The sequence below is a fragment of the Rhagoletis pomonella genome, unplaced genomic scaffold, assembly GCF_013731165.1.
Source record: "Rhagoletis pomonella isolate Grant_MI unplaced genomic scaffold, Rhpom_1.0 Rhpom_scaffold_00006, whole genome shotgun sequence".
Lineage (NCBI taxonomy): Eukaryota > Metazoa > Arthropoda > Insecta > Diptera > Tephritidae > Rhagoletis > Rhagoletis pomonella.
The window spans coordinates 72609708-72637330 of record NW_023458560.1 but is presented as its reverse complement, the minus strand read 5'-3'; the positions used below and the strand labels follow the sequence as shown (position 1 = coordinate 72637330).

The 27623-nt window shown below is 39.0% G+C and overlaps 4 protein-coding genes across 6 annotated transcripts in view; 3 read left to right on the top strand and 1 right to left on the bottom strand.

The window, feature by feature from the left end:
* The window catches only part of LOC118741259, a 119995-nt gene extending 113756 nt beyond the window's left edge, over positions 1-6239 (top strand). The window contains exons 3-7 of one of the 2 annotated variants that reach the window (XM_036473171.1): positions 1615-2005; positions 2086-2317; positions 2415-2616; positions 2701-2999; positions 3066-6239. In XM_036473171.1, the coding sequence (XP_036329064.1) occupies positions 1632-2005; positions 2086-2317; positions 2415-2616; positions 2701-2999; positions 3066-5405 (3447 nt within the window). In that variant the 5' untranslated portion in view covers positions 1615-1631 and the 3' untranslated portion in view covers positions 5406-6239. Of the gene's footprint in view, positions 1-1614; positions 2006-2085; positions 2318-2414; positions 2617-2676; positions 3000-3065 lie in introns of both variants that reach the window. The other variant, XM_036473170.1, reaches the window with a different exon arrangement.
* An 8292-nt stretch (positions 6240-14531) lies between these two features.
* LOC118741266 (thioredoxin-like protein 4A) lies at positions 14532-15605 on the bottom strand. Its single transcript, XM_036473180.1, has 2 exons — positions 15400-15605; positions 14532-15334 (listed from the first exon to the last, which is right to left on the bottom strand). Exons 1-2 carry the CDS (start codon positions 15475-15477, stop codon positions 14984-14986), a joined length of 429 nt encoding a protein of 142 aa, XP_036329073.1. The 5' UTR covers positions 15478-15605; the 3' UTR covers positions 14532-14983.
* A 1840-nt stretch (positions 15606-17445) lies between these two features.
* LOC118741258 (leucine--tRNA ligase, cytoplasmic) lies at positions 17446-22008 on the top strand. The gene is made up of 8 exons (XM_036473168.1): positions 17446-17573; positions 17755-18348; positions 18409-18650; positions 18714-19285; positions 19346-19804; positions 19941-21181; positions 21248-21479; positions 21636-22008. The coding sequence occupies exons 1-8, from the start codon at positions 17571-17573 to the stop codon at positions 21839-21841; spliced, it is 3549 nt and encodes a 1182-aa protein (XP_036329061.1). The 5' UTR covers positions 17446-17570; the 3' UTR covers positions 21842-22008.
* Positions 22009-22110: 102 nt separating this feature from the next.
* Positions 22111-26436, top strand: LOC118741263 (trypsin-1). Of its 2 annotated transcripts, XM_036473175.1 has the most exons (5): positions 22117-22199; positions 22280-22556; positions 25282-25487; positions 25691-25725; positions 25786-26436. In XM_036473175.1, the coding sequence occupies exons 3-5, from the start codon at positions 25332-25334 to the stop codon at positions 26339-26341; spliced, it is 747 nt and encodes a 248-aa protein (XP_036329068.1). In that variant the 5' UTR covers positions 22117-22199; positions 22280-22556; positions 25282-25331; the 3' UTR covers positions 26342-26436. The 2 variants fall into 2 exon arrangements, with proteins under 2 accessions (XP_036329067.1, XP_036329068.1); XM_036473174.1 differs by lacking the exon at positions 22280-22556 and having other exon boundaries at positions 22111-22199; positions 25786-26435.
* The last annotated feature ends 1187 nt before the right edge of the window (positions 26437-27623 follow it).

The following is a 27623-nucleotide window of genomic DNA, read 5'->3' as shown; positions in this document are numbered from 1 at the left end:
AGATTTTCTGCAGCTACGAAAGGATGCTTACGGATTTGAATGATCTCCTCCCTAGTACGGTTAATCTTGGTAAAGTAATAACCCTGCCTTGTATTGAAAACGACTTAAATGTTCTACAAAATGGTTTAGGAGCCGGCTTCATATTTCCTTGCTTGGGGGAAATTATTATATATATTTATTTATTATATTTTATTTATTATATTTATATATATATTTTATATATTTATTATAATTATAATTTTACCAATAATATCTAATGCCCTCTCGAATATTTCACTCATCGAATTTAGACATTTACCACAGATAAAAACTGGGTAGATCAGCCACACAAGCGCCCACATTAATACTCCACAGAAGTGCCGGCGCTTAAAAAGACGAGCTCATCCCCTTCAAGAATACCCCGAAGGAGACGTTATTGAATGCTATAGGGTTCTAGGGTAGCAAAACATTATCTGATAATTTAAAGTTTATTAGCAGTGTTGCCAGAACTTTTTCAGAGAAAAAAATAAAACTAAAAAAAATTAAATCAAAATTTTAGTTATGGCTAAGAAAATCAAATATTTCTGGTCGTTATTATAACTTCACAATAGTGTTAATTTCTAAGATAAAAGGGATTCGTTATTATAAGGAACAACTTATTTTGTACTTAAGTAAATACCTTTCGTAGCCTCGAAAAATCTAGGCAGCTTAAGACAAAGTTTTGACTACTTCTAATTATTCTGTAAACAGTGACAATTTATTGTGATATTTAGCTCCATCGAGTGAGAACCAAGACTCCATTATCCTCCCCATAAGCTTACTAAAGAGAAAGTACACCCACTCTTTACCCGGTATTAACATCTCGAAGGTATCTTTCCTGGCCAACTTCTCCGAAACGCGATTCTCTGCAATATCAATATGGCCTGGTACCCAAATGAGTCTGACCCGGGGGAAATTCCTTTGCCAAAGTCGAGCAGTTTAACAGACATTCGACTGCTTTCTTAATGCTAGCTCTGCCTGATGCTGGCGCCCGCATGAATGAAACATCCACCGACCATACCGTCAAGCTTCGACCCATCCGTGTAGAAATCCACCGGTGTCGTCCTGCAACTACTGCTTTCCTTTCGGTCAATCCTGAAGCTGATGTGTCGAACAAAAACCAGTCTACCCACGCAGATATCGGATAAAGTCAAAGCTTCATTAAATATTTTAACACAATTTAAATTTGCACTTAGTATTTTGAGCAATAGTAAAAAGCTGAATGATTTTAAGAAAAAAAAGCTAGAAGCAAAATAGGATCTTTTCGACTAAACCCAAATAAAACAAGCTAACTCTAGCCCGAACTTTAAAATTTTCCTTATATATATATAAAATAGTACCCTGAAATGCCAGCTTAATAGGGTCGATCCCCGCCCATTCTGGCTACGCCGATGTATAGAGAGATTGTTTTTGGGCAAGAAAATAAATTTAAAATTAAACTTTCCCGACACCTTTAAAATGTTAAATAATTTTTTATTCTGGATACTATTTTCAATTAAACTCTCGAAGATTTTATGAATTCCATAATAATCATGAATCATGCTATATATTGATTAAGAAAAATAATCTCTTATCTTTTCCATTTTCTTTTTCCAGAAAATGTCTGTTTAGAGATGGCAAAAATTACACGACGTGCCGCTGCCTCGTCGTCATCAACGTTGGCGTCGATAAAATCAACTTCATCATCGGACACTTCAAGGTCAACAACAGCAACAAGTTCTTCCACTTCAAATGCTTCCAAATCGACTGTTAAGGCAAGTGCAACAATAATAAAAACAACAACGAATGCCAATCAAATTATCAATGGCGTTAAGCCAGCACGTTTGGCTGCAACGGATATGTTGGACAAACTGGCCATGCCACTCATTGCATTTACTGATCCTCCTACACTTCGCAAAAATGGCGGCAATGCAGCTCGCGCCAAACAATTTGCGACAAATGGGAATAGCGGCGCCTTACCTAACACGAATACAACGACGACGACTGGGTAAGACAAGTGACAAGCTTACATGTGTGATTGCTTTTAAGCTCGCTTTGAACTTATGATTTTTGTTTTTTTTTTTGTAGTACCGCATTCGTTTATGACGGCACAAATGAGCCCATGCAATATACGGGCAAGGGCCGTTACAATAAAAGTCTGATTGAGCGGCAAATTGAGCAGCAGGAGTTCTATGCCACCTACGACGTGATGACTGGTGTACGAATTGCCGCGACGCTGAGTGGATTTTTCGGCTTTTTGGTATTTCTTATAGTTTGGAAGAGTCGCAGCAGTTCCAATGAGACAATGAAAGTGCTGAAGGTAAGTTGCCTCTTCCTAGGCATCTCCTTGCCTTGCTTTTCTTACTTTCGCATAATGAAGGCTATGCCACTTATTTTCCCCCCGAATGCATTTTCAGGATCCCAAAATGGCTGCTGTAGCCGCCGTCTGCATGCAAGAGGAAGAGGAGCGTGAAATTCAGGAGGCCATGGTTGCAACTGGCATGTCGATATACCCGGATGAATACGATGCTATTATCTATCGGCGACAACGATTGCTATCCTTGGGCAATGTCAGCGCGCCACCAATGTTAAATCGGGGATATCGCTTTTCCTCAGTGGGTAAGTGTATTTATTGCTGGTAAATAAATGGCATTTGCATTGGCGACTAATTCGCAGAAGATATTCCTGCTTATGAAACTATAGGTGGTGGTGGCTACAGCAGCCTGCTGGAGCCACCTCGACGATTTTCTTATTCGGCAACTTCTGGCGTGGGCAGCTTTACCGCAGGGCGCCGGAAAAGTGGCTCCGAGTCGTCACGTATTCTAAGTAACTATCCGATGGGCAGCAGTTTCGGGAATGAAGATTACTTTATTGAAACAGAAGACGAACTCGAGTGCACCGACTACCCGCGTAGTGGGACACGGCTCGACGAACTTGCTGACATGCCGAAACGCACCGATTCAACGAAAAGTAAACGTGGGTTTCTGGAGGTACCGCCTGCGGTAAGTTTCCCGCTTCCCTGTACGTTAATCATGAATATATTAATATTCTTCTATACTCAACTAAAGGGTCAGGACTCGCGACGTAGCAGCGCCATGACATGTTGCAGTACTGAAAGCTCATACTTGGAACGACGCTGTTCAGCGTTCACCTTAGGTTTGGGCAACTTGCCGCCGACACTTCAACGAAAGCTATCAACAACCTCACGTGCATCGAGTACTGATAATTGGGACTACTACTATCCGGATATACAGGTCATACAGCCCACACCGAAACCATCCCCTTGTCCGTCGGAGCGCAGTCTCTACGAACAATTGCAGGCGCACGCGAACGGCACTGTGACCACGTGCGGAAAAGTGTCTGAGAGGGACGCACAGCCACAGTCACAGCCACAGCCATCAAAAACATCCGTGGCTACCATCACCACTCATAGCAAAACTGGCACTACAAATACGGTGATAAGTGCTGATCGAAAAGTAGCGAACGCACACACCGAGGCACAGAAGTTTGTACGCAAACACAGCATAGCCTACTACGATCCGGAAAGCGCGCAAGCCGGGCGCAAACAAGAAATTCACTCAATCAGCGCCGATACGGTGGACATATATCCCTACAATCAACACCTTTTCGAAAACAGAGGTTTGATTGGTTTCAGTGATGCCGGATCGGTGTTCAAGTCAGGGCCACAACCAGCGACGCCCTCCACTAGCGCTGCCTACGGACATCATTACACCGACTCGCCTACGGAGGATTCCCGTGGCAGCTTGCGCGGAAAGGTTGCAATAATCGAGTTGCAACGGCTCGCCTACCCGACCGAGCAGATGACGCCGCCATCAATGCAAGAGCACAATAACAATAGCTTTCCATATACTAGTTCCGCTGCCGCCATAGCAGCCGCTACCGCTGCAGCAGTTGTTACCGCCAACTCCAGCAGCATAAGCGTCGATAGCACGCCCATCAGCTTGGGCAAACTAAATGGCAGTGGCAGCTTGGGCACCATATCAGCGAAAGCGCTCTTCAATGTAGAAAAACGCGCGCCGCTCGCCTCTCTTAGTTCCTTCAAAATCTCGTCACTAGAGTATCAAGACTCCGAAGCCCGCTCAGTAGACGAGGACTCCGTGTTCCTGGATAGTGTAGCCGACACAGATGAGGATATGCAGCAATTGAGCAGCGACAGCGAGGAGGTCAGTTTCGGCGAACACGATCCGAATAGCATGCGCGAAAATGTAGCGCTCGTACCGATGCAAAGTGGGGGTGGTGGCGGCGGCAGCTCCAATGAAGCTTCAGTAGCTGTACATCCCGCATCGCAACCACTCAAGTATCCCATCGAAAAGCGCTATAGCCTGGGCGCTGGATCGAGTGTGGCTGGTACGAAGCTAGCACGCGCGCGTCGCCCACTTCTACAACGCCACCGCACAATCAGCGTTTCTTCCAGTGATCGTGTAGCGCTGATCGGACATCAGCTAAGGGAGTTTCCCCACACAGGCAGCGGCAGCCAGACGCCGACCACAATCGCTGAATCGGTGCCACTCGAGACGCATTTTGGTTCGTTTATTTGCACAAGCCTTTCGCCAACACATCCACGCCGCGCGCAACTACTGCAACAGTACAGCGATCCACATAGTATGCCAACCACTACGACAACCACAGAAGATGATACCTGCTCTACTTTGAATACTGAACTTTGTGGTGGTGGCGCACAAGGACCCAGCGGTAGTGGCAGTGGTGGTGGCGGTGGCGGAGGTGGCGGTGGCTCTGCAACACTAACCGAACACAGCAGCTTAAATACGGTAGTCAGCTTCGGTCGCTCAAGTCCGCTTACGGACAATAATCAGACGAGCTGTAGCCTTAGCGTTGGCGCAAGCGCTGCCGCAACCGCAGCCACTGCCACTCAGCGCTATGCTATAGAAACCCAGAAGGCCTCGAAAAATCAAACGAATACAACACAACCACAACTGCCATGCTCCAGACTCTATGATGACCCTTGTGCCTCCTCGGTCTCAGACTCGATGCTCATCACTACAACAACGCGACAGCCAATTATTTGCATGCCCGCATCACTGAAAAATCTCATCCTACGCGGCGCTGGATCCGGCTCTGGAAACGTCACTGCTACCGGCACTAGCTCTACAGCTACAACTGAAAGGCCGTCAGACTCTCCCAACGTTTTGGTGAGTAGAAGTGCTACCAATTTGAGCTTGCTAGACCCCAATGCCCGCAGTGGCGAAGAGGAAACTTGCCGCTCGGTTATGCTGGAACTGCCTCTTATAAAGTTACCTACCGATGAGAGTTCAGACAGTTCATCGGCATCGGAGGATGTTGAACGTGCGCGTAGTAAAAGTGACGAATCACGCGAACCCAGCATGGCGGGTAACAATCGGAAATGGTCGAAGGAGACGCTGTTCTAGCTAGGATCGAAATCACAAAGTTTGATCTTTAAAATGGGCTGAGCGAACAGGGATCAGGGATGGAACACTTTACGAAAACGAAAGTTCTAACTATTGATAATGCTCAAAAGCTCGGGTGTTAGATCAAAAATGAGATGAAGTAAAGATATGGCATCTTGATTGAACTCTTCGCCTGTCCGGTTATGGAATTGCATTTGCTGTTGTGACACAAAGTTGGCACAAAAACTTTTTACAGGAGCTTAGTACGTACTAGATTCTCATTACGAAAACGATCAGAAAAAGAACTAATTATAATTGCAATGTAAGAGATTAGCGTAGAGTTTAAATTGAAAATAAATATTTACATTTGTAAGTGAAAAAGAAAAATAAAAAAGAACACAAACAATACAAACAAAAAAAAACGGGTGAACTTAATAGCATTTCGTGAGCAATTTATGCGATTCAAATTGTTATTTGTATTTGGTAAAAAATAATTACAAAAAAAGTATACTTAACGATGGATTATCAAAAACCATATACAAGAAATAAATAATAAGTAAATAATTCACTAGCTTTAAAGATTACGTTACAAAAAGAAATGACATGTCAACTGAAAGAGGGTAAATGCGAATTTTATTAAAATCGAACTGGCCATTAATTTAGCCAAAAATCAATGAGTAATACCAAGGACCTGATAAGCTGATAAGCTGGCCAAAATTTTACATACATTGTATTAGAGGTCAGAGAGAATTGTGTTTCAAGAACGCCTCAAAGAATCTTAAATATCTGAAGATCCTGTTATCATCGAAATAAACTTTCTGATTTATCGTAGAAGAAACTCATTTGCATATTTTCCCTTCATATGATTAATTTAAGTAAAAAAAAAATTGTGCGGAATTAATAGAAACTTTTTATACTATAATATTGACACCCCTTTTTTAATTGAGTAATAGATGCCTTCTTAACCCCAAAAATCTGCTGCCATTATTTTTCCGACGGGTTGTGGCACCCCAAGAGTTCTTTAGGAGCTCTGTACTTTTTCTGCTACTACATGGAATCTTGCTTCGACTCAGCTGCATATCGATGAACATATGTAAGTATCTTCTTCGTCTTTGAGCTGCACACATTCAAAAATTTCCACGAAGGCTCGGCGCGCTGTTGCTTCGCGAGTGGTGAGAGTATTCTTGTCAGGCGCCTGGACTACACTGTCTCACCCCCTTGGACTGAGGGGGAGGATTCACCGCTGATCTCGCACTCTGATTCACCAGCCATCTATACTGATGGCTCCGACTTAGAATCTATGCAGGAAATCGGGTATATCTGCATGAACACTCACTTAGGCACAGTTTCCGTCTGCAAGACCTCTGCAGAGTTTTTGACGCTGAACTAGCAGCAACTTAAGAAGCTGCAAGATGACTGATCGCTTCTTCTCTTAATTTGCTAAACAAGCTCAAAAGTAGTTATCTCCTTCATGTTGTATGGGTGCGAGGCTATAAAGGACATATCGGGCAATCCCACGCTATTGGAATGGGTATACAGTCAAACGATTACTACTGTCGTAGCTGACGTGTGTGTAGGCTTGGCTGTCACTACAGACACGCAATCTCCTGCTTCTCCACCCACTTTACACAAACTAGTTCATGGCCTTGAGGATGGCAAATACCTCAGCTTGAAACAACGAGGCATGTTCCTCTAGTTAAGTGAACATTTTTTCGTCCTTACTACCGATGTGGACTCCAGATCCTGACCCTGCGTCAATTTTAAAGCCAGCTGTTTAGATTCCACAATGTGTAAGCTCGAACCCTGTATTGGGGTTAAGTCCTCGAAGGCAACGGTGACATACTATCCTGTGGCATTCAAAAGACATTGAAGTCCAAATATCTGCCTTCAGTAATTTCCTGTAAGACTACAGGTGTGCTTAAGCGCCTCCCCCCGGATAAAAATATTAAGTGGCGGTAGGTTAAGCAGCCCCAGATGTTGTAGGAAAAGCTTGAGGTGTAAAACCGCAGTACTCTTCTAGGTGACTGACCCTACTTTTTATTAAAGACCTGTTTACATTGCCCGAATGCTGGGACGGCTTTGGAAGTACTTTGTTCAACGTGAAGCTTCCATAAAACTTTATTATCTGCGACTAAACCTGAATATTTTACTTCGGAAGTAATCTAAATAGTGACTCATTTAAGGCAGCGGGAACGAGGCCGTCCAAACTTCTCATTCTAGTGAGACAGGCCACATCTTATACATAGCCCAGGCATGGATTGTAGACCCGTCAAGTTTAACTTGCAGGTCTGTATTTATGTACTTAATCGTACTACATCCCACACCATTTCATATCGCATACGCCGAAGGTCTCTATGGAGTTTTCTTCTCGCGACTTAAGGGTCCGTGACACAGAGATGCTTTTTTGCTGACATCTGTGATTTTGAACTGATAAAGGACAAATGCGGCAAAACAACAATCTGCTGATTCAAACCAGCTGATTTTTAACCAATCAAATTTAGACGTTTTGTCTGCGGCAACGTTTTCATTGTGCCGTCTCGCCATGTTCTGTGCAAAAGCATCCCTGCGACGCTGAAAATATTTCCTATCTGTCGGGGCCGCCTTTATTCTGTCCAGATAGAACTCCGAAAACTACTATAAAAAAAGTAGGACAACCAGTTTTTTACTACAAATAAAAAAATTTTCGTAAATTTCACAGATTTTTTCAATACATGTTAAAAAAAATTTAGCAGCCATAAAACAAAAAAAGAACTAAAACTATGAAGAAAAACAAAAAAAAAAATGCAACAACTTTAGGGACTATCTTAGTATGTATGTAGTTATAACTTCACTAACTATAAAACTGCTAGATGTATATCAATGTACTATACATTTTATTTTCATCTTTGATTTAACGATAAAAAATAAATATAATAAAGTTTCAGAAAAAATTGCAAAATACTAAAAAACATACAAGAATTGTGTGCCTCAAAAGTTGAAAAACGCACATTTTTCGAGAGGTTTCAGTTGATTTCCTGTTTTAAGAATAAAACAACAACAAATGTTTTAGTTTTTCTCTCTTCATAGCAGGCACTTGGTGCAAAAATAAAACAAACAAACAAAAATTCAAAAAAAAAAAAGTAGCTGTATCATATTTACGATTAGAAATAATTAGGACTTCTCTCCATGCCTTCCTTCAAACCCACCCAAAGTGCATATAGTACATACCTGACAATTAGAACCGTTACATAGAGACATGCATATGCATGTTTGTAAGACATAATACTCGTATTAGATATGTATGAATGTAGGTAAACTAAATTAGTAGAAACTGCACGAAACCCAAAAATAAAAAATGACGAACAAAAAAATTTTAATAAAATTGTAAATTGTATAATGAAAAAAAAAAATAAAAATTAAATTATTATAATAAAGCCTGAATTGTATAAAATCAGTAACAATGTATTCGTATGCACTTGCGCGCCATCCAAATTAATTACATACCTACAAATATATATACATAAACATGTACATTAGGGTGGTAAAAAAATGCAAAGCTTTTGTTATTTTTCTGCTGCTATCACCCAGAACTGAAGAATATCGAATATAAAGAGGCCCGTATTTTTTAATTTTGAAATCAGTTGGTATTTATCAGTGGCGCGACCCAGTGGTGCAAATGGATCCTAAAATTTTTGAAAGCCAAATTTATTTATTTTTTGAAAGATGACAAAATATTAAGAGTTTGAGGAGCTACTTTTCTTAATTTTTTTTGGTTTTTGTAATTAAAGGTTTTGATTAAAGAAAAAAAATTCATCGTAAAAATTTCTAATATCTGGAGAGTTCGTGAACCTATCAAACCAAGTGGTGTGTCAAATAAAAGGGAATTGAATTTGATTTATTTTGCTGATATTACAATTTTCATTAAAATTACACGTTTACGAGATACTTATATATTTGCACGTATTAAAAAATACTTCTTTTTTTTTGCAAAATTTGGAAAAAATTTCAATTGTGTATTGTAAAAAACACATTATAGGAAAACGACGTATGCAATTTGTTGTTGCTCATTTCGCAAAAATAATTTATTTACAAAAAATACAATACATTTAGCCTTGGAGTCAAGCAAAACTGTATTTTTATTTTAATTTTGAAAAAACGACCATTTCACAATTCGGTTCAAAGCGCCCTTATATTAACATATTTTCAGTTAAGATATTCTTCAATTCTGGGGATGGCTGCAAAAAAAAATGCTGGCCCACGCCAAATGTACATACATTTTTGCATATACACACAGTACTTGTTGGCTGAAGACACACTTCAATGTATGTATGTATGTGCTGTAATTGTGCTGTTTACTGTAAAGTAGTTAGCGTACTTTAAACTTTGTGTAGACTTATTTTCCTAAAGTTTAACCCACCTACTACATACATACATACATAGTGGCATAGAAACACAATTGCAAGAACAGGCATCGATACCAACATACAAAAATATACACACAAAAAATTAGATTTCGTGAAAAAATCTATCATATTTTTCTATGAAATTTCATAAACTCAACATACTATATATAAAGCCCACACACATACATATTAAACGCATAAATCCTTAGATTATTGGTCATACTTGTATGTATACTTGTAATATGTAGAAAATACTATTTGATATATGTATCTAAAAAGTTAATGGGCTAAACATACATATGTATTAGCGTGGGCCGAAAATCCGCTTTTTTTAGAATTTTGATTGGTAATAGCAAAAATATGGTTCATTATTATTATTATTATTACGCTCTTAAAAACAATCTGTATGAAAGATGAAAATTTTTGGTCAATATCTTAGGCCATCAAAGTTCAAGTGCTAAACAAATTTTTTTTAGCTTTCTTCGACCAAAAATTTTCATCTTACATACAGATTGTTTTTAGAGCTTAATGAACCATATTTTTGTTATTCCCAATCAAAATTCTTAAAAAAGCGGATTTTCGGCCCACGCTACTATGTATGTATGTTTGTCGTCCTTAGAGCCAAAACACTGGTACCTTCATGCTAAGAATACAAAATTGAAAAAAATACATACATATAAAAATTAGAGATTCAAAATCTAAAACAAATGCGTGAAATATCTTAATCAGCCTCATTGCGAGAGTCGCGTCGAGTCCAAGTCGTTTTTCGAGAATCGCATCGTATCGAAAATTTCACGTCATTGCCTAAAATTTCCATTCGACTAGTGTATTAAAACGATTATCAAATTAAATTAGATTTTTTCAACAGATGGCAACCCTTTTCTCAAACTACAACCACCTTTCGTTTGACACCCACATTGCTGTACATATTTCAACTAACTAAATCCTTTTATTAAAGTTGAGTTGGATTTTTTAAACAAGTGGCACCCCACCTTACAAATGAAGCCTTTCCCAAACCATTTCGACTGATACCCATACTGAAATAATTCGTTAAGCTTATTAAATAATTTTAAACTTTTTGAACAGGTGGCAATCACTTGCCAGATATTTTCAAACTACAACCTTCTTGAACTTCTTTCATATTACACCCATGCATGTGATGCATACAGTGGTCGAACAAATTATAGCGGCACCACATTTGGACAAGTTTTCACATATTATTTACTTTTTTCTTCTTATTTAGTTTTGGTTATTTTTTTATATGAATATAGTTTATTCTTTAAGAAACCCCGTGTAAATCCAATTTTCAAACTTTGTGCAATATTAAAAAAAAAATCAATAAACTTTCATAACAATTTCGAGCTCTTTTAATTAGATTTCCTAGTACATATTTACACAAATTTGGTAACTTTATATTGTGATATATAAAAGCAAATAAATACACGTTATGAGACAATTGGAAATGTAAGTCTCTTTATTACTGTCCATCAAATCCAACACCTAGAAATATTCTGAGTATGCAGTATGCAGTTTTGCAGCCACTGAATTCTAGTATAATAAAGTACAAGTTTCAAATGGCTAACAATTACCGTTGATTTTTTAGAATTTTTTTTTTTTTGCCCCATTTGCCTCCATACAACGAATATACACAATTTATTTTTATATGGAAGAAAACCGTAACATATTCGACAAAATGTTTATTTGGCTGCTTACAGCTGTCCTGTAGTCACACAAAAAAATTGTCAGGGTTCTCGGATCGGAGTATGTTTTTTATGTTCTAAGCACGTCAGAATTTTTTCTTAACCTCAAAAAACGTGCCTGTCACATATAATTCGCCTTGTTTTTTTAAGTTATGAAAAAATTCTGTCGTGATGTAGCAAAACGAATTTCAGATTCCCGTTCAGGGCACCGAAATACATGAAGGTAGGATATTCTTGTCAAAAGTACATTACACTTCTTTTTTTTTTTTTGGTATCAAATTAAAGAAAAAACTCTATATCTACTTTTGTATAGATAATATACGATTTGACCCGGATAAATAAAGTTTCGTCTTACTGGACATTATTAAGTTTTCAAATACATATATGAATGTAAAAAATAGGTTTCTAGGCGATTTTTCATAAAATAGTTTTAATTTATGTATTTTAATTTACTTGCCTTCTGTAATGTTTTGCTTATTTTTATGTGTCTTACGTCAGGAATTTCTAGAAATAATACCACTTTTATAAAGCACACACTTTGCCAATTTTATTTTTTATATATATTTATTTTTTAATACTTTTTTTAAAATAATCGAAATACTCCCTTAGCAATAGATTAATAATTTTTTGCTGAACTTTAATTTACTGACATTAAGGTGCTATGTTAGAGTGATAAGAACTGAGAACTGGTGGGAAAGTACTAGAACCGGGTACTAAAGATCAATAAACTTTGGAACAAAATTACTGTAAATGCTGAAGATATGACGAAAAATTTAATAACGTGATCCCTACGTTCGGCAAAAATACCTCAGATTCGAAGGTGTGCGGTGAACTTTTTCCATTCTGGTACAGTCTAATGTACCACAATTTATTTGCAAAGCTTAAAGAGAATCATATAAAGCAATCCTTAACAAGTTTGGTCATAAAAGCGAGTTTGTAATTGTAATTGCTATATGGGGATCGAATTCATATATTTTATCTATATATTTAGTTCACTTACATACTTCCATGGAAATATTACAAATAAAACAATTAAGTAAGACAAATATCCATATATATGTATGTACACACATTCATTCATCTTCCTGCGTGTATTTTGAGTTAGATGTAGACGAAGAATAAAAACCCAAATTGCAATTGCAATAAATTGTAATTTGAAAATTGCTGAAGATCATTAATAGCAAGTTAATTAAGAAAGGAAAAAAACGAAAAAAAAATAATAAAATTAAATATGGTTAGGCAAGTTTAACAATTAAGCAAAAGTTAATTAAAAGATATGTATAAAAATATCATAGTTACAAAAAATTAGCTGAACTATTTGTAGTAAGAATTTGTTGAAGATCTTTAAAGTGAAAAACAAACAACCAAAAAATAGACGATCACGGATTATACGGATGTGGTGTGAAAAAAATTGAATTCACAAAAAGCAGGTGGACTAATGAAAACTGCAAAAAAGTATATAATATTGAACTTTAAAAATGCATAAACAAGCGTAACATCAGAGAAGACAAAAATTAAAAAGAGATGCAGAGAAAATAAGTCAGTATTTTGGCAGCGAAATGAGAATTGCAAACGATAATAAAACATAAAATACATATATATGTATATTAAATGAGTAAATCATTTTATTAGGAAATGGATTTTTCAGAGTTATTAAAAACGAAAAATTTTCTTTCGAAATAATGTCGCTCTTTTTAAGTGGAGTGGTATGGTTGAACTTAAGTAAAGTTTCGTTAAAACTTCGAGTAGTTTTTATAATTTTAGAATACATTTTATGTATATATGTACATAAGTATATATATTTGGTACGCACAAGTACACTGTAAACTACAACATAATGAATACAACTTTTAAACAGAAAATGTTAGGAAAAACATAAATTTTTTCTTAATTCTTAATTTTATATTAGTTTTGCAATGCAAATAAATTCTATTCTAATGCTCGACAATATGGTTTAAATCATAAATATCATTCTTATATAACCGTTTATAAAATTTAATTAACAAATTTTGTTTATTTTATTTTTATTATTTCATTTTAGTTCTATTTAATTATTTATTTTTTGTTGTATTTATTTTTCTCTTGAAGCTTTCCTAAAAACCTGCCTACATTTTCGCTCAAAAACAGCGTATAAAAAATAATTTTTCACTGAAATAAATGGTAAACAATAAAAACTCGTTTTTTTTTGCAAACACAAATTTCAAACGGATGTTAAACAAGGCATCACCAATCTAAATTTAGATGAAACAATGAAGCAAGGAATTAGTTAATGAAACGAAATCCTTTTGAAAATTAAAAAATTGTTATTAGCGAAAAAATGTGTTATAAATCTTAGTTAAATGTTATAAACGAAAGTAACAAAACTTACAATAAATTACTGAAACAAATAAACCAAAGAAAATAAATAAATAAAAGTGAGTTTATGTGAATGTTAGCGCTTTAGATATAAGGAAGTAAAAGGGTAACTGAATAAATTAAAAATTGTAACAGAATAAAGAACTATTACTTACATACGTACATTGTAAGAACTTGCGTTTTAATTTTATATATATGGAAAGCGCCAAATGGGCGCCATAGGAAGTAGAAGGTGTAAGAATTGCAGGGCTTTTGTTCAACTGAGTCAACAGTCATTTCGACAAGATTCATATATCGTCTCCTGAAATGCAAAAGAACGTAACATCATCGTCACTGAAATGCGAAAAGTCGTAACTTATAAAAAGTTCAAAATTCACTTTTTGATTGCTATGATGGATTTCATCAAATTACCACTCCCCACAACGTTTAATGAAAAAAATAAATAAATAGTCACGACTTTTTCCATTTCAGTTGTTACGTTATTTGGAATTTCAGGTGACGATATGTACATTCATATGTACATATGTCTGAAAAGCAAGCGTTGTCCCAAAATATTTTTACTAGGAGGAGAGCTTTAGGAACGCATTCATTAATCCTCTCATACATATGGAAGGCAAAACTTCTATACTATTATTATTACCCATAAAGTAAGCCCATGTCCAGGCTTTCTCATGCTCTACTCCATTCAAATGAAGGTGAACACACATAGATTAGCTTTTTCAAAAATTAAGACTATAGATTTGTTTTTAAATTCGCATTTTAGTTACACAATCCGACTTAGCTGATAGATGAGATGAAAATTACATGCTGATGTACGTACATATCGTTACCTTGATACAGAAAGGCTTCATCCAAAATTGTGTCTCTTTACAGAGCAATTACAAAACTTTAAAAAATCAAAGTTCTAAAATTGGGAATTTCTTTAAAACCTGGGATTTCAAAAAAAAAAACAGCTGAAACTTTTTTTTACTGCTGTAGTAGATGTCTTTAAAACTCTATTAAGCTTTTAGTGAGCAATAGATGTATTAAACTTTGTAAGCTGAATTTCGAAATTAGCGCCTTTTTGTATTAAGGTAACGATATGGTGACTTAATAGTAGTGATAATTTGATATACTGTATATACGTGCATATATTATATAGTCATTAATAATAAAATAGCGCCTAATATCTATATTTGGTAGAGTAATCCTTTGGTGACACGACAAGACCACGTCCTTTCCTTGCTCCTCTATATACCGTTTCTACAATATCGATCATTTCCTGTTTGTCCTCAAGCGGCCAATTGATTTTATTATTATTACCAGTACCCAAATCAATCATTATGTGTTTATTGCGGAAGAAAAACATTACGGTGCAGGGATCGTATAATTCATACATCTTATTGAAATCTGGCACCTCGGTGATGTCCACCAAGTAAATAACTGCAAAATTTTTCACTTTCTCCGCAATGCTGTACATGACCTCGTCCATTTTCATGCAAGCGGGATCCCAATCGTGTCCAAAACGTATGACCTGCATGAATAAAATTATAACAAACTTGGAAATTGGCGTTTTCAGTTTCTTTTCGGGGTACTTACCACAACACGATCTTCCTCCGAGAGTATGGCCTGGTCCACTTGCCAGCCATTGTGTAAATGTGGTAGCATATACGACATCTTGGTAGTTTATTAGTGAGGAACCTAGCGGTATAATGTTAAAATTGTAAAGTAACTAGCTTTTATGCCGGCCAGAGAATTTTGTAGCTCATCCACAAGACACTTCAGGAAACGTTTACAAACATATGGTTCCGTATCAGCTGTTAGTCAACTGTCATACGAATTCGAAATTCGAAAAGTGCCCAGTATAACAGAGTTGCCAAGCTTTCATACGAGTGGGATCTAATATTTGTTTACCATGTTTTCCTTTGTTTTCTTTAAAGCGAAGCGCACTTCGAATCCGCAAACGTGCGCACACTTGAGCGATTTTTTCGCGTCGATTTCCGATGTACAATTCACTCAATTTTCCCTTTATTTCGTGTATTTTCGCACTCGGCGTGCCCAAATCGTACAAAATACTATTATTACGAACGTTTTTATTAGTTTTTGTACATTACACGTTTTTTTTCTTTGCCTTTATTGCTGTGACACCTTTCTTCTTCTTCTTTGACGCCTTCAAAACGCTGCAAGCCGCGTTTCGAACGCGTCAATAGAGAGGAACATTGAATGTTCGAAAAATTCGCAGCGACGGAATCGTGCAAGTGTGCGCTAGCGCATTAAAATGTGTGGGTAGCATTGTTGTAATTTTTGGGCTTGCGGATTCGCAACGACAGAATCGCGCCAATGTGCGCTTCGCTTTACGCGAGTTCGAAATCGTATGCTTTTGACAAACAGCCGTGTTCCAGTCGCTTATTCAGATCCGTATCTATTACGATAAATTCTCACAGAAAAGATAATGTGCAAAAACCCCTACTGAAAAGGAAAAAATAAATTCTAAACCGAAAATTCAATACAAAAACTTGAATTGTTTTAACCATAACCAAACATTTGTTTGTGTATATATTCATTTGTCGGTGCTGTCAATTATAATTTCCACACTTAATTAGGAAACAAAACAAACAGAGTTGATCACAAATTAATCCAGATTTCTATCAGCATCATATCGATGTTTAATTTGCGTAACTTTTCTTTATCCAAGTAATGTAAAATAATAAATGAAATCTCGATCGGCGATCACTGAAACGCAGCTAGCGGCTGTATACTCGAAAAAGCAATGTTGCCACTTCTTCTCATTAAACCATGTTCGAATCGTGGAAATTTTGGAAGATCACAGGGTTGCTTTTAGCATTTAGATTCTAAATGCAAAAATGGAGTTGCATTTAGTTGCATTTAGGTGACGAATTTTGTATGGATAAATGTACATTTAGAGTAGCATTTAGAGCTAAATGCGCTAAATGTGCTTTTACGCGTAAGCAAAAACAGCCCATTACGCTCATCGATTTTTATTTGTGGACACGTGTTATCGATGCTGTGGGTCCGTTACTGCTATGCCCGATAAACCGCTTGTTTCGATTTACGACACAGGTTCGCTTTTGGTCTGATTATGGCAACCTAACGTAACTTAAGGCTCTCTTAAAAATTCTGTTAAATGGGTGCTGCTTATAATTGAACAGCCGAAACTTAACGTAACTTAATGCCACGTCGAATTCTGTTTCATTTCTCTAAGTTCTACGTTCCGTTAAGTTAAGCTAAGTTGCCGTAATCAGGCTTTTTGGCAGATAAGATGAAATGTATGCATAAACTACGGCACATAGATGGCCAGGTCCCAGCTGTTTTCGCGCGTTGAGCATCAGCTAGCTTAATTTTCATTTCATTTGGTTCCATTCAATTTCAGATTTTTATGCGGAAACATAAAATTTAATTATATCGCTGATACAAAATTACAAAATTATGATTACATCGGAATACAAAATTGTTTCCTTGGCGATCATTGCGGCAAACCTTTTGGGCTCTGCGCTCTGCTGGCAAAGTTTTAAATGTCACGCAAAGCTATAAAGTTTTATCTGACATGCCCTTTATACCATGTAAAATATCATCGATAGTATCGATAGTCGATTCTATCGATAGTGACATCGTTGCTTTGCCATCCCAAGTTCAACAGCTGTTGCCGGGAACACGTTGCAGTTTTGCTGCTCGTTTAGCGTTTTCTATTTTCTTTGCGTATTTGTGTGTATTTATTCAATTCCAATAAAACAACACAGAAATTAAACGAAATGGTAAGTACATAGTTCCCGCAAATACGAACGATCCCTTCAGTACAAACATGAATAAAACGCCTTCACTGTAGATTGCACATTTTGCTACGCCACGAGTGCAATCTGATGCAATAACGTGGACAGCTATGCACACAGTGATTCATGTTTTATTCAAATTGCTAATCTCTGTATTAAATTATAGGCAAACATCGAACGAAAGGGCACCTTTAAGGTGGAGTATCTTCAGCAAATTGAGCGTGATATGCAGCAACGCTGGGAAGGTGAACATGTACACGAAACTGATGCGCCAGCTGAGCCACGCCAAAGTCTGGATGAGAAGTTCTTTGTCACTTTTCCGTTTCCCTACATGAATGGTCGCCTACATTTGGGTCATACATTCTCGCTATCTAAAGCCGAGTTTGCTATGCGTTACCATCGGCTAAAGGGACGACGTGTGCTTTGGCCATTTGGTTTTCACTGCACTGGCATGCCCATTAAAGCATGCGCCGATAAGTTGAAACGAGAATTGCAAGACTTTGGCTATCCGCCTAAATTTCCGGTGGAAGAAAACTCAAATGTTCCCGTAGAGCCGGAACAAGGCGAAGTGCCAAAAGACAAATCCAAGGGTAAGAAGAGCAAGGCAGTTGCCAAAACAGCTGCCGCCAAATATCAGTGGCAGATTATGCAAAGCCTTGGGTTGAAAGACGAGGAGATAAAGAATTTCGCAGAAGCAGAATACTGGTTGAACTATTTTCCGCCTCTGGCTATCAAGGATCTAAAAAGTCTAGGCCTTCATGTAAATTAAAAACTTAACACATAATTTTTAAAGCATTTAGCGAAATTTTTTTTTTTGTAGGTAGACTTTCGGCGCACTTTCATTACGACTGATGCGAATCCCTATTACGATTCATTTGTACGTTGGCAATTTCTCCATCTAAAAAATCGCGGCAAAGTGATGTACGGTAAGCGTTACACCATTTACTCGCCAAAAGATGGTCAACCTTGCATGGATCATGACCGTTCAACGGGTGAGGGGGTAGGCCCACAAGAATACACCTTGATTAAAATGAAGTTGCTTGAAAAGCCAGCAAAGCTGAGGTAGATGATTAATATTACAATGAAAATTCCAACATTACTAAAAACAAAATGAAACCATTTCAGCGGAGTTACTGCACCCATTTATATGGTGGCCGCCACGCTCCGCCCAGAAACTATGTATGGCCAGACAAACTGTTGGTTGCATCCTGATATTAAGTACATTGCCTGGCAAACATCACGCTCAAATGAGGTGTGGATAAGCACACGTCGCGCAGCGCGAAATATGTCCTACCAGGGCTTTAGTGTCGAAGAAGGAAAGGTGATAGAGATCGCCGAGCTGACTGGTCAGGATTTGTTGGGCACACCGCTTGCTGCGCCAATGACATCACACAAAGTTATCTACACTTTGCCAATGTTGTCGATTAAAGAAGATAAAGGCACTGGGGTCGTGACGTCTGTACCTTCCGATTCGCCTGATGATTATGCGGCCTTAGTAGATTTGCAGAAAAAAGAAGCATTCCGTCAAAAGTACAACATCAAGGATGAGATGGTACTACCTTTTACGCCAGTGCCTATCATAGAGGTGCCCACGTTGGGAAACACATGTGCTATCTATGCCTATGAAAAATTTAAAATACAGTCCCAGAATGACAAAGACAAATTGGCTGAAGCGAAGGAGCTTTGCTACTTGAAAGGTACACCTCGATATACCACTTTACGTTTGAAGTAATGCATAATTTTATAATTTTATTAAGGATTTTACGATGGCGTACTTTTGGTTGGTGAATTCGCTGGACGCAAAGTGCAGGATATAAAGAAAGATTTACAGAAAAAACTTTTAGCCGCGAATGAAGCTGAAATCTATTATGAACCAGAAAAACTAATTCTTTCCCGTTCTGGCGATCAGTGTGTAGTGGCACTTTGCAATCAATGGTATTTGAACTACGGCGAGCCTGCGTGGCAAGCGCAGACCAAAATGATGCTGGATGGCATGGAGGTATACCACGAAGAGGCGCGCAATAACTTCGAAGCATGCTTGAATTGGTTGCACGAATACGCCTGCTCTCGAACTTATGGGCTTGGCACAAAGCTGCCGTGGGACCAACAGTGGCTTATTGAATCGCTATCCGATTCCACAATTTATATGGCTTTCTACACAGTTGTGCACCTACTGCAAGCCGGATCCTTTAGAGGCGAAACACCGAGTCCACTAGGTAAGAATGAGCAGTTGCATGAGTAGGGAATATCAGACGAAGTCCCTATGGAAGATGCAGCACTTGCTTAAGGCTAGTCGAATTTGGCTTAGTTTAATGTTTGTTATATTAAATGTATGTTTTACTCACTTTTAAGGCATTACCGCCAAAGATATGACACCCGACGTGTGGGATTACATTTTCTTTACGGAAACTCCCTATTCCGATAAACTGCCGGTAAAGAAAGAATCGCTAGACATTTTGCGTCGCGAATTCGAGTACTGGTATCCTATGGACCTACGTGTCAGCGGCAAGGATTTGATTAATAACCATCTTACATTTATGCTCTACAACCACGCTGCCATTTGGCCAAATAACGAAGACAAGTGGCCTTTGGGCACCCGAGTCAATGGCCATCTACTGCTAAATTCCGCCAAAATGTCCAAGTCTGATGGCAATTTTCTTACACTCTACGAAGCCGTTGAGAAATTTTCTGCTGATGGTACGCGACTTTGTCTGGCCGACTCCGGCGACGGCGTAGAAGATGCCAACTTCGTTGTAAGCACTGCCGATGCTGGTATTCTTCGGCTGTACACATTTATTGAGTGGGTGAAAGAGATGCTAGCTTCACGTGCATTGCTCCGTAAGGGCGAGCCGGACACTTTCAACGACAAGGTGTTCATCAGTGAAATGAATCTGAAGACGCGCGAAACCGACGAGAATTATCGCAAAATGCTGTTCAAAGAAGCGCTGCGCACTGGTTTCTATGAGCTGCAACTAGCGCGTGACAAATATCGCGAGCTGTCTGGGGCGCAAGGTATGCATGAGCAGTTGGTGCTGGAGTTTATACGCCGCCAAGCACTTCTTGTGGCGCCCATTTGTCCACATGTTGCCGACTATGTGTGGGGCCTGCTAGGCAATAAGCAGTCCATAGTACACGCGCGCTGGCCTAGCGTAGGCGAAATCAATGAGATTGATATTAAACGATCTGAGTATTTGATGGAAGCGGCGCATTCGTTCCGACTCAATCTGAAGAATTTACTTCATGTCAAGGGCAAGGGTGGCAAGGAGAAGGCGGTGGACCCGGCAAGTGTCAAGCCGGATCGCGCATTAGTCTGGGTAGCCAAAACTTACCCACCGTGGCAGTGTTGTGTGCTCGACACGCTGCGTGAGTTGTATAGTAAAGATGGCAAGTTTCCGGATAATAAAATTATTGCGGCAACGCTGCAGCAAAAGGAGCAGCTAAAGAAGTTCATGAAGCGTGTAATGCCCTTCGCGCAAATGATACGCGAGAAAGTGGAAAGTGGCAAAGGTGTTGATGCGCTCGCCATCAATTTGGAATTCGACGAGCGACAAGTGCTGCTTAACAATCTGGACTATCTGAAAAATACATTAGATGTAGGTGTTGGTTGGGAAATGTTAAGCTACAGAAGAATATTAATTGACTATTTTTCTGTTCCTTAGGTGGATGATTTAGAAGTTAAATATACCGACGATCCCAGTGCACCAGAGAAGACGCGTGAAGAGGTGCGTCCTGGCTCACCTTTCATAGCGTTTATGATAGCGCCGAATGTGACAGTCGAACTGGTAAATCCAGTTGAGCGATCTGGATTGTTTCAAGTAAACACAGTCATTTGTGAAGGCGACACGGTAAAGCAGTTGATTGAAAAACTGGCAAAGTTGATAAACTTTAAAGGTGTGTGCAGTCATTTAATGAATTTTAAACGACTAAGCGCTCCATAAACGAATTTATTTAATCAATTTTCTTTTTTATCTAAAATCTTATTGATAACATTTTTTGCCAGCGGATTTTATATGTATCCATAATATGTATTTTTTTTTGCATTCGCAGCTGACCTGTCAACTCTCAAAATTTGGCGCTATGATGATCCAGCGCTTGGACCACGCCAAATTCCATTATTCCAAGATTACAAAACCGGCAAGACTCCATTGACCGAGGGCGAATTTTCATTAGATGTAGAGAAGAAGCAGGTTTCATTGAAAGTCGATGGCAAAGTTGTCGAAGTTGGTCGCCAATTCATCTATGTGGTTGATTAGTTTGCCCCATTAAGATATTAAAAAAAAAATTATTAATTTATTTAAATAAATTAATTTACAATAATTTATAATTATTAAAAGAATTCGGAATTTCACAACAAAAGATTTGCTGAGCATGTAAAAGGTTACTGAGTTACGTCCTATATATAAATAAAAAGCTGATACAGCTAAAAAAAACATCATATTTGCATTTATGCCGGCAACCTTTTGAGGCGTGGTTGCTAGAAGTTAACGGCCAGAACATTAACGTATATAAATAAATCTATTGCGTGGTTGATAAATCAGATTGGCCACGACTAGGCGCCGTGCAACAAATGTGCTCAAGATACCATATACGCGCACGTCTATACAACCCTAGGTACGTGTATACAGAGGTTTTTATATTAGATATACAAACTATTTGCTTAATTTACAACTTTTGTGGTTTTATTGACACAGTGCTCATCACAAAGTGCTTTCATTTTCACTTGTAAAAACCAGTTAGATTATCTGTGTCATATCAGCTCCTTTAAAACTTTGCAAACACCACAAAAGCACACAATGCTAAAGAACAACATACTTACATTTGTCAGCATGTAACTGCGTACAACAATTGGACACCTCACTACTTTTCGAGTGGTGCATCTAAGCCACTCAAGCTTGCGGGTGCGAATTGTCTGCGCTTCTGTTTTATTGGCCTCATTTTGATTTGCAGTACCAACACAATGGTTTAATGGTATGTATGCCATTCGAGTCAAGCGCTGCTCGTTGAAATCATATCACAATGTTCTATATAGTCGGTGCGCATATGTGCATAGAGTATGCTATAAAACCCTGGGCGGTCAAGATTGTTGCGTGCACAATTAAAAAAAGAAAACACCATTTAATAGAAACGTGGTCTAGATTTGAGGGGCGGCTATTGCAGCTATGCGTGCTATATAAGGTGCAACAAGTTTCTTGATAAGGCACAGTTTTTCTTGGATTTCCGTGCGGAGTTATTGACGTATGTGGAGTGAGTTCGGTGTTCGGAGTTTTTTATGCAGAAGATTAATATTATGTCGGGAACTAAGTCATATTGTTTAGCTGTTACTGTTTTGGTATTATGTGGATTAATGCAGGAAGTGCGAGCTGGAGGTGTGTTGAATATTTTTTTCTGTTTTTTTAGCTATTTACGGAGAACTAATTTTTTTTTATTATTTTGTTTAAAACTGGTAAACCATTGTTATTGTAAAAAATACAGGAAATAATCTGGTTTAATTGGAAAGCCGAAGTGTTGAGCCTTCATTGAAGTTCATGACTTATAGAAGTACATTCAGTGAAGATAATTCAAAAAGTCGCCTTGCTGGCAAAAGTCTTGGATTGTACTTTTACCAATACAGTTTGTTCGGAGATTCCAAATTCGAAAGAACTATAAAAATTAATTTTTGGTTGTTTGTGTTTCCGACAGGGTATGATGTATTGTGGAACGTTTTTCCATTATCCCTTGTCAAATTTGGTTTGGAGACAAACCGGTTTCATGGAACGAAAAATGAAACTGAAGATGGCACAACGCCGAAACCGGACAAGGGATGACGGAAAATCGTTCCACAATACAACTATAAAAATCCTTAACAACGTTTCGCCTCGGAATCTTATCATACTTGGGTTCTGGGAGCATGCAAATTTATCAAACGCCGACTTGGATTCTTAATTACTCAATTCAAATTAAAGTGGAAATTAGAACGTCCCTGAGGATACTATATTTCTGGCAGCTTTTATTTTAGTTATTTTGGAGCCCCTCAGCCACATGATGAAGATTCATGCATTGTGACGATATCTCGATGTTGTGGTTCGCCAAAGCAGACGGATAACCTGAGTTCGAAAGCAAGCAGCTACCTCTCCGATCCAGTCGCTTTTTCACTGTAAAGTTACCTTGATTCATATCAGGACAAAAGAGGTCAAGCTGTCAAATGAACCCACACGGATAGCACAGTTTCTGACGGTTAAAAATCTCGTGTCACCTTTAAGAGTTGCCCCCTTTTGCCGCACCAAAACAAAATCTTCAAATCGCTCTTACCCAGCACTCGGGTGAAAAAACGTTGTTGAGAATATGCGAGTCTATTGGTGGAAAGGTTTTAAATTGCTTGTGATTTTGTGGTTATCCTTAACTAATAAGACGCAATGAACGAAGACACAGGCGTTCATAAAATAACCTCTGGACCCGACAGCATACCGACAGGCCATAAACGGCATTCACAGGGAGTCGGTCTCAACTTATGTACATCGATTCCCGACCTATCCCCGACGATAGCACAATTTCGCTGTGGATATTGCAGAAATCTTAACTCATATCTGATCAGAGTGAACTCATTTGTGCCCAACGAGTGCCCGGCATGCGGAGTGTCGTGAAATGACTCACTTCCTTCCCGAGCTTTTCCTTAATAGCACTCTTTTAGTTACAGCGAGGAAGGGCTCGGAACTGATTGGAATGTTAGCTGCAGTCTCTTTTCCAATACTGTTCGCTATCTTATTTCACACTATTCGTTACAAATTCTCCGATAATTTCCTGATTAATTTAACTCCGCGCGCAGATTAATTACATAGCCATCCGCCTACCTTGTTTGTTATGGAGTAAGCCTCTCTTTAAAAATCAAGGTTTTACTCATGTCTCTACGAAATAGAGCTAGATGTAGCACAGGCCCTAGCTTTTACTTTGCGTTACCATATCCTTCTCCACCAAAACTTAGTACAGCTCATTTTGCGTTTTGCTCTATGGTTAGGCGAAGAGGCTTAAGTTCGAGGATGGTCGGCGCACATACGTAGTTTTTGAATCGCACCCTCGTTTTAGGTGGCTACTGCCGCTCTTGGATCTTAGGGATGCAACCACAGGGCTCACCTGCCAGACGCTTGGGCACCATTCGGACTCTCGAAGCTAAGAAGAAAGTCGAGTGCAAATGTTTCCTCCAGGTTTCAGGTACTTCACTAAGCACGACCCTCCTAAAAGTTATGTTCCTCATGCCGGCAGGACTCTTTTTTTTTTAGTAAATAAAATAATATATGTTTTGAGCAATTCCTGCTCGGTTACCACAGTAGGGTGCATTTGACCATCAGAAGACATATTCGAGAACTCATGGACGAGATCCAATATTACGTAAATACCGTTACCAAATTTCATCCACCACCCAACTAGTATACAAGTTACAGTTACTAAAGTAAGCAGTTTGAACATCCGATTTTATTTGGTCTATAGGTTTTAAAAAATATACTCTCAAAGAGGAAGAGTGTTCATGAGAACCGTTCGGCTTTGTGTGTGAGAATCCAAAAGTTCCTAGCGCCAGGTTCTGATTTAGAGTGTTTGGGATCTAGAGCTAAGCCTATTATGGTTCGTTTGAGAACTTCCAGAAGTAAAGCCATGCCATTTTTCCAACAAACTTGGATTTCAAATTGTTAACCCCCGTCTCCTTTCCTGTTATTCCTTGCAGCATGCATCATTCCACAGCCACTGAGGGGACAAAAAGTGAATACGGCGCGTATGGACGACGCAGCCTTACCCTCCGATGTTATCTTACCGCGGCCACGCCTTGATGGACGCATTGTTGGTGGCTACAAAGTAAATATTACCGATGCGCCACATCAGATTTCACTACAGACAAGCGGTGGACACATATGTGGAGGCTCGATTATAGCGGTAAGTTAGCAGAAAAGGCGCGTTGTTTTTAGTAGAAGACGCACACTTTCCCGAAGATTACGGCGACCAGGCTTGGTAAATCTAAGGCGTGGTCTCGTAATATATGAAATATATGGATACTTTCGAGGTTGTCTCTATAAAGGCACCCTCATCCCTACTTAACTTCATTGTCTTAGTAAACTCTTCTCTTTCTTTCCGCTTAGCCTCGCTGGGTACTTACGGCCGCTCATTGTACTGCGTAAGTTCCTTAGTTTTTATGCATCTCATCCTTATCTACTTTAATCTCCACCTCTTTCAGCGGAAAAACCGCCGAAAAACTAAAGGTACGCATCGGTTCTTCGGAAGCTTCTAGCGGCGGACAATTGCTACGCGTCAACGAAATTGTACAGCATGAAAAGTTCAATTACTCCAATGTGGATTACGATTTCTCTTTACTGCGTCTCGATAAGGAGATCCAATTCTCGGAGAATAAAAAGTCAGTCAAGTTGCCGGGGGCGAGTGACGAATTCATGGATGGCGATATTTGCTATGTGACCGGCTGGGGTAATACGCAGAATGAGAGCGAATCACGGCAATGGTTGCGGCAGGCTGAGGTGCCGATCTTCAATCAGGATCTCTGTTCCGAGAAGTACAAACAATTTGGTGGCGTTACAGAGCGTATGATTTGCGCTGGATACCTCGAAGGTGGCAAAGACGCTTGCCAAGGCGATTCGGGTGGTCCGCTGACCAACAAAGATGGTGTGCTGGTGGGTGTGGTGTCGTGGGGTTATGGTTGTGCCAGACCGGAATACCCCGGTGTGTACTCGCGTGTGCAGTATGCGCGCGAGTGGTTGCGGCAGCATAGTGGGGTTTAGCGTACGTTTATGAAATTGTAAATTGTTGTAAAAATGAATTAAATGAGACGAAAACAAACGTGGCCTTGATGATTTTTTCCTCACTGCATATTAAAAACGAGTCGAAAGAGCATGTATTGAGATCGCAGTACTCTTTACATTGATAATTCCGTTTTTTCTTTATAAATCGAGCACCTTACATCTTCGAAAATAACCGAAATTCCTTTTGATAGGGAAGTTTTGGTAGAAGTCCAAGATCGACGCATAGTACAAGGAAGTCTCAAAAGTAATTTGCATATGTGGATATCTGGTACCCAGGGTGGGTTGGGGAATCATAACTATGATGCCGGGATTCTAGAATATGAAATAGTATAGAACCCTTAGTTGATTCCTTTTCGGCTGTTTGGCCATTTCGCTGGCTTCTGCTAGTTCTACCATTGGCAAATTGGAAACTGCAACATATTACAAAATCCCAAAAATTATATGGCCGTCTTGTTTGATTGAAATTAAAGCCACAAACTTTCGAGGAGGTAGGCTATATTCCAGCTCGGAAATTCCCACAACCTTAAAATCTCGTAGAGTGAGATTATACATTCTTATTTACATCGACCTCGGTTGTAGTAAATAAAAAAATAGGTATACGATAGATTCTCCTCATACAACGCAATCCTGACTTCTGGGCACGACTGAACCGGAAACAATCAGAGCTTCTGAACTTTGTATCGGGGGAACAGTCAGAGTACCATTGCCGTGGAAGTTATTGGATTTCGGTCAGCTAAGAAAACTGGTACGACGAGGAATGCCAAGCTGAAAGCAAAGATGCTGCCTATGCTGCCGTGGAAGTTATTGGATTTTGGTCAGGCAAGACCTCCAAGCTGAAAGCAAAGATATTGCCTATAAACTCACGTGCCATGCCGTTGTTGGGTGTTGGCAGCTGATGGGAGGGAAAGTGCAGCTAAGGTGCTAGAGAACGAAGAGATTGAGATGCTGGCCAACGCCCTAGTACCTAAAAATTCGAACAGTCCAACAACTTCCGGAAGGTTTGAAGACTGTAAGAACTTCGACGGTAGATTGATGCTTAGAATACGCTCAACTTATCGGGAGGAACGCTCCTCTAAACTGCGCCCATCTATGATCTGATGGGATCGACGTTTCATTACGAAATTCGAATAGCAGTAGAGCCGATAAAAACTGCAAAAGCTGCCGTGTCCGATAGCCATCCATCCATCTTAATATGACCTTGAAGATCTCCTATGCAAAGCATGACTACCGATCAAGAATCAAGAGCCCTCGGAGAGTGGAC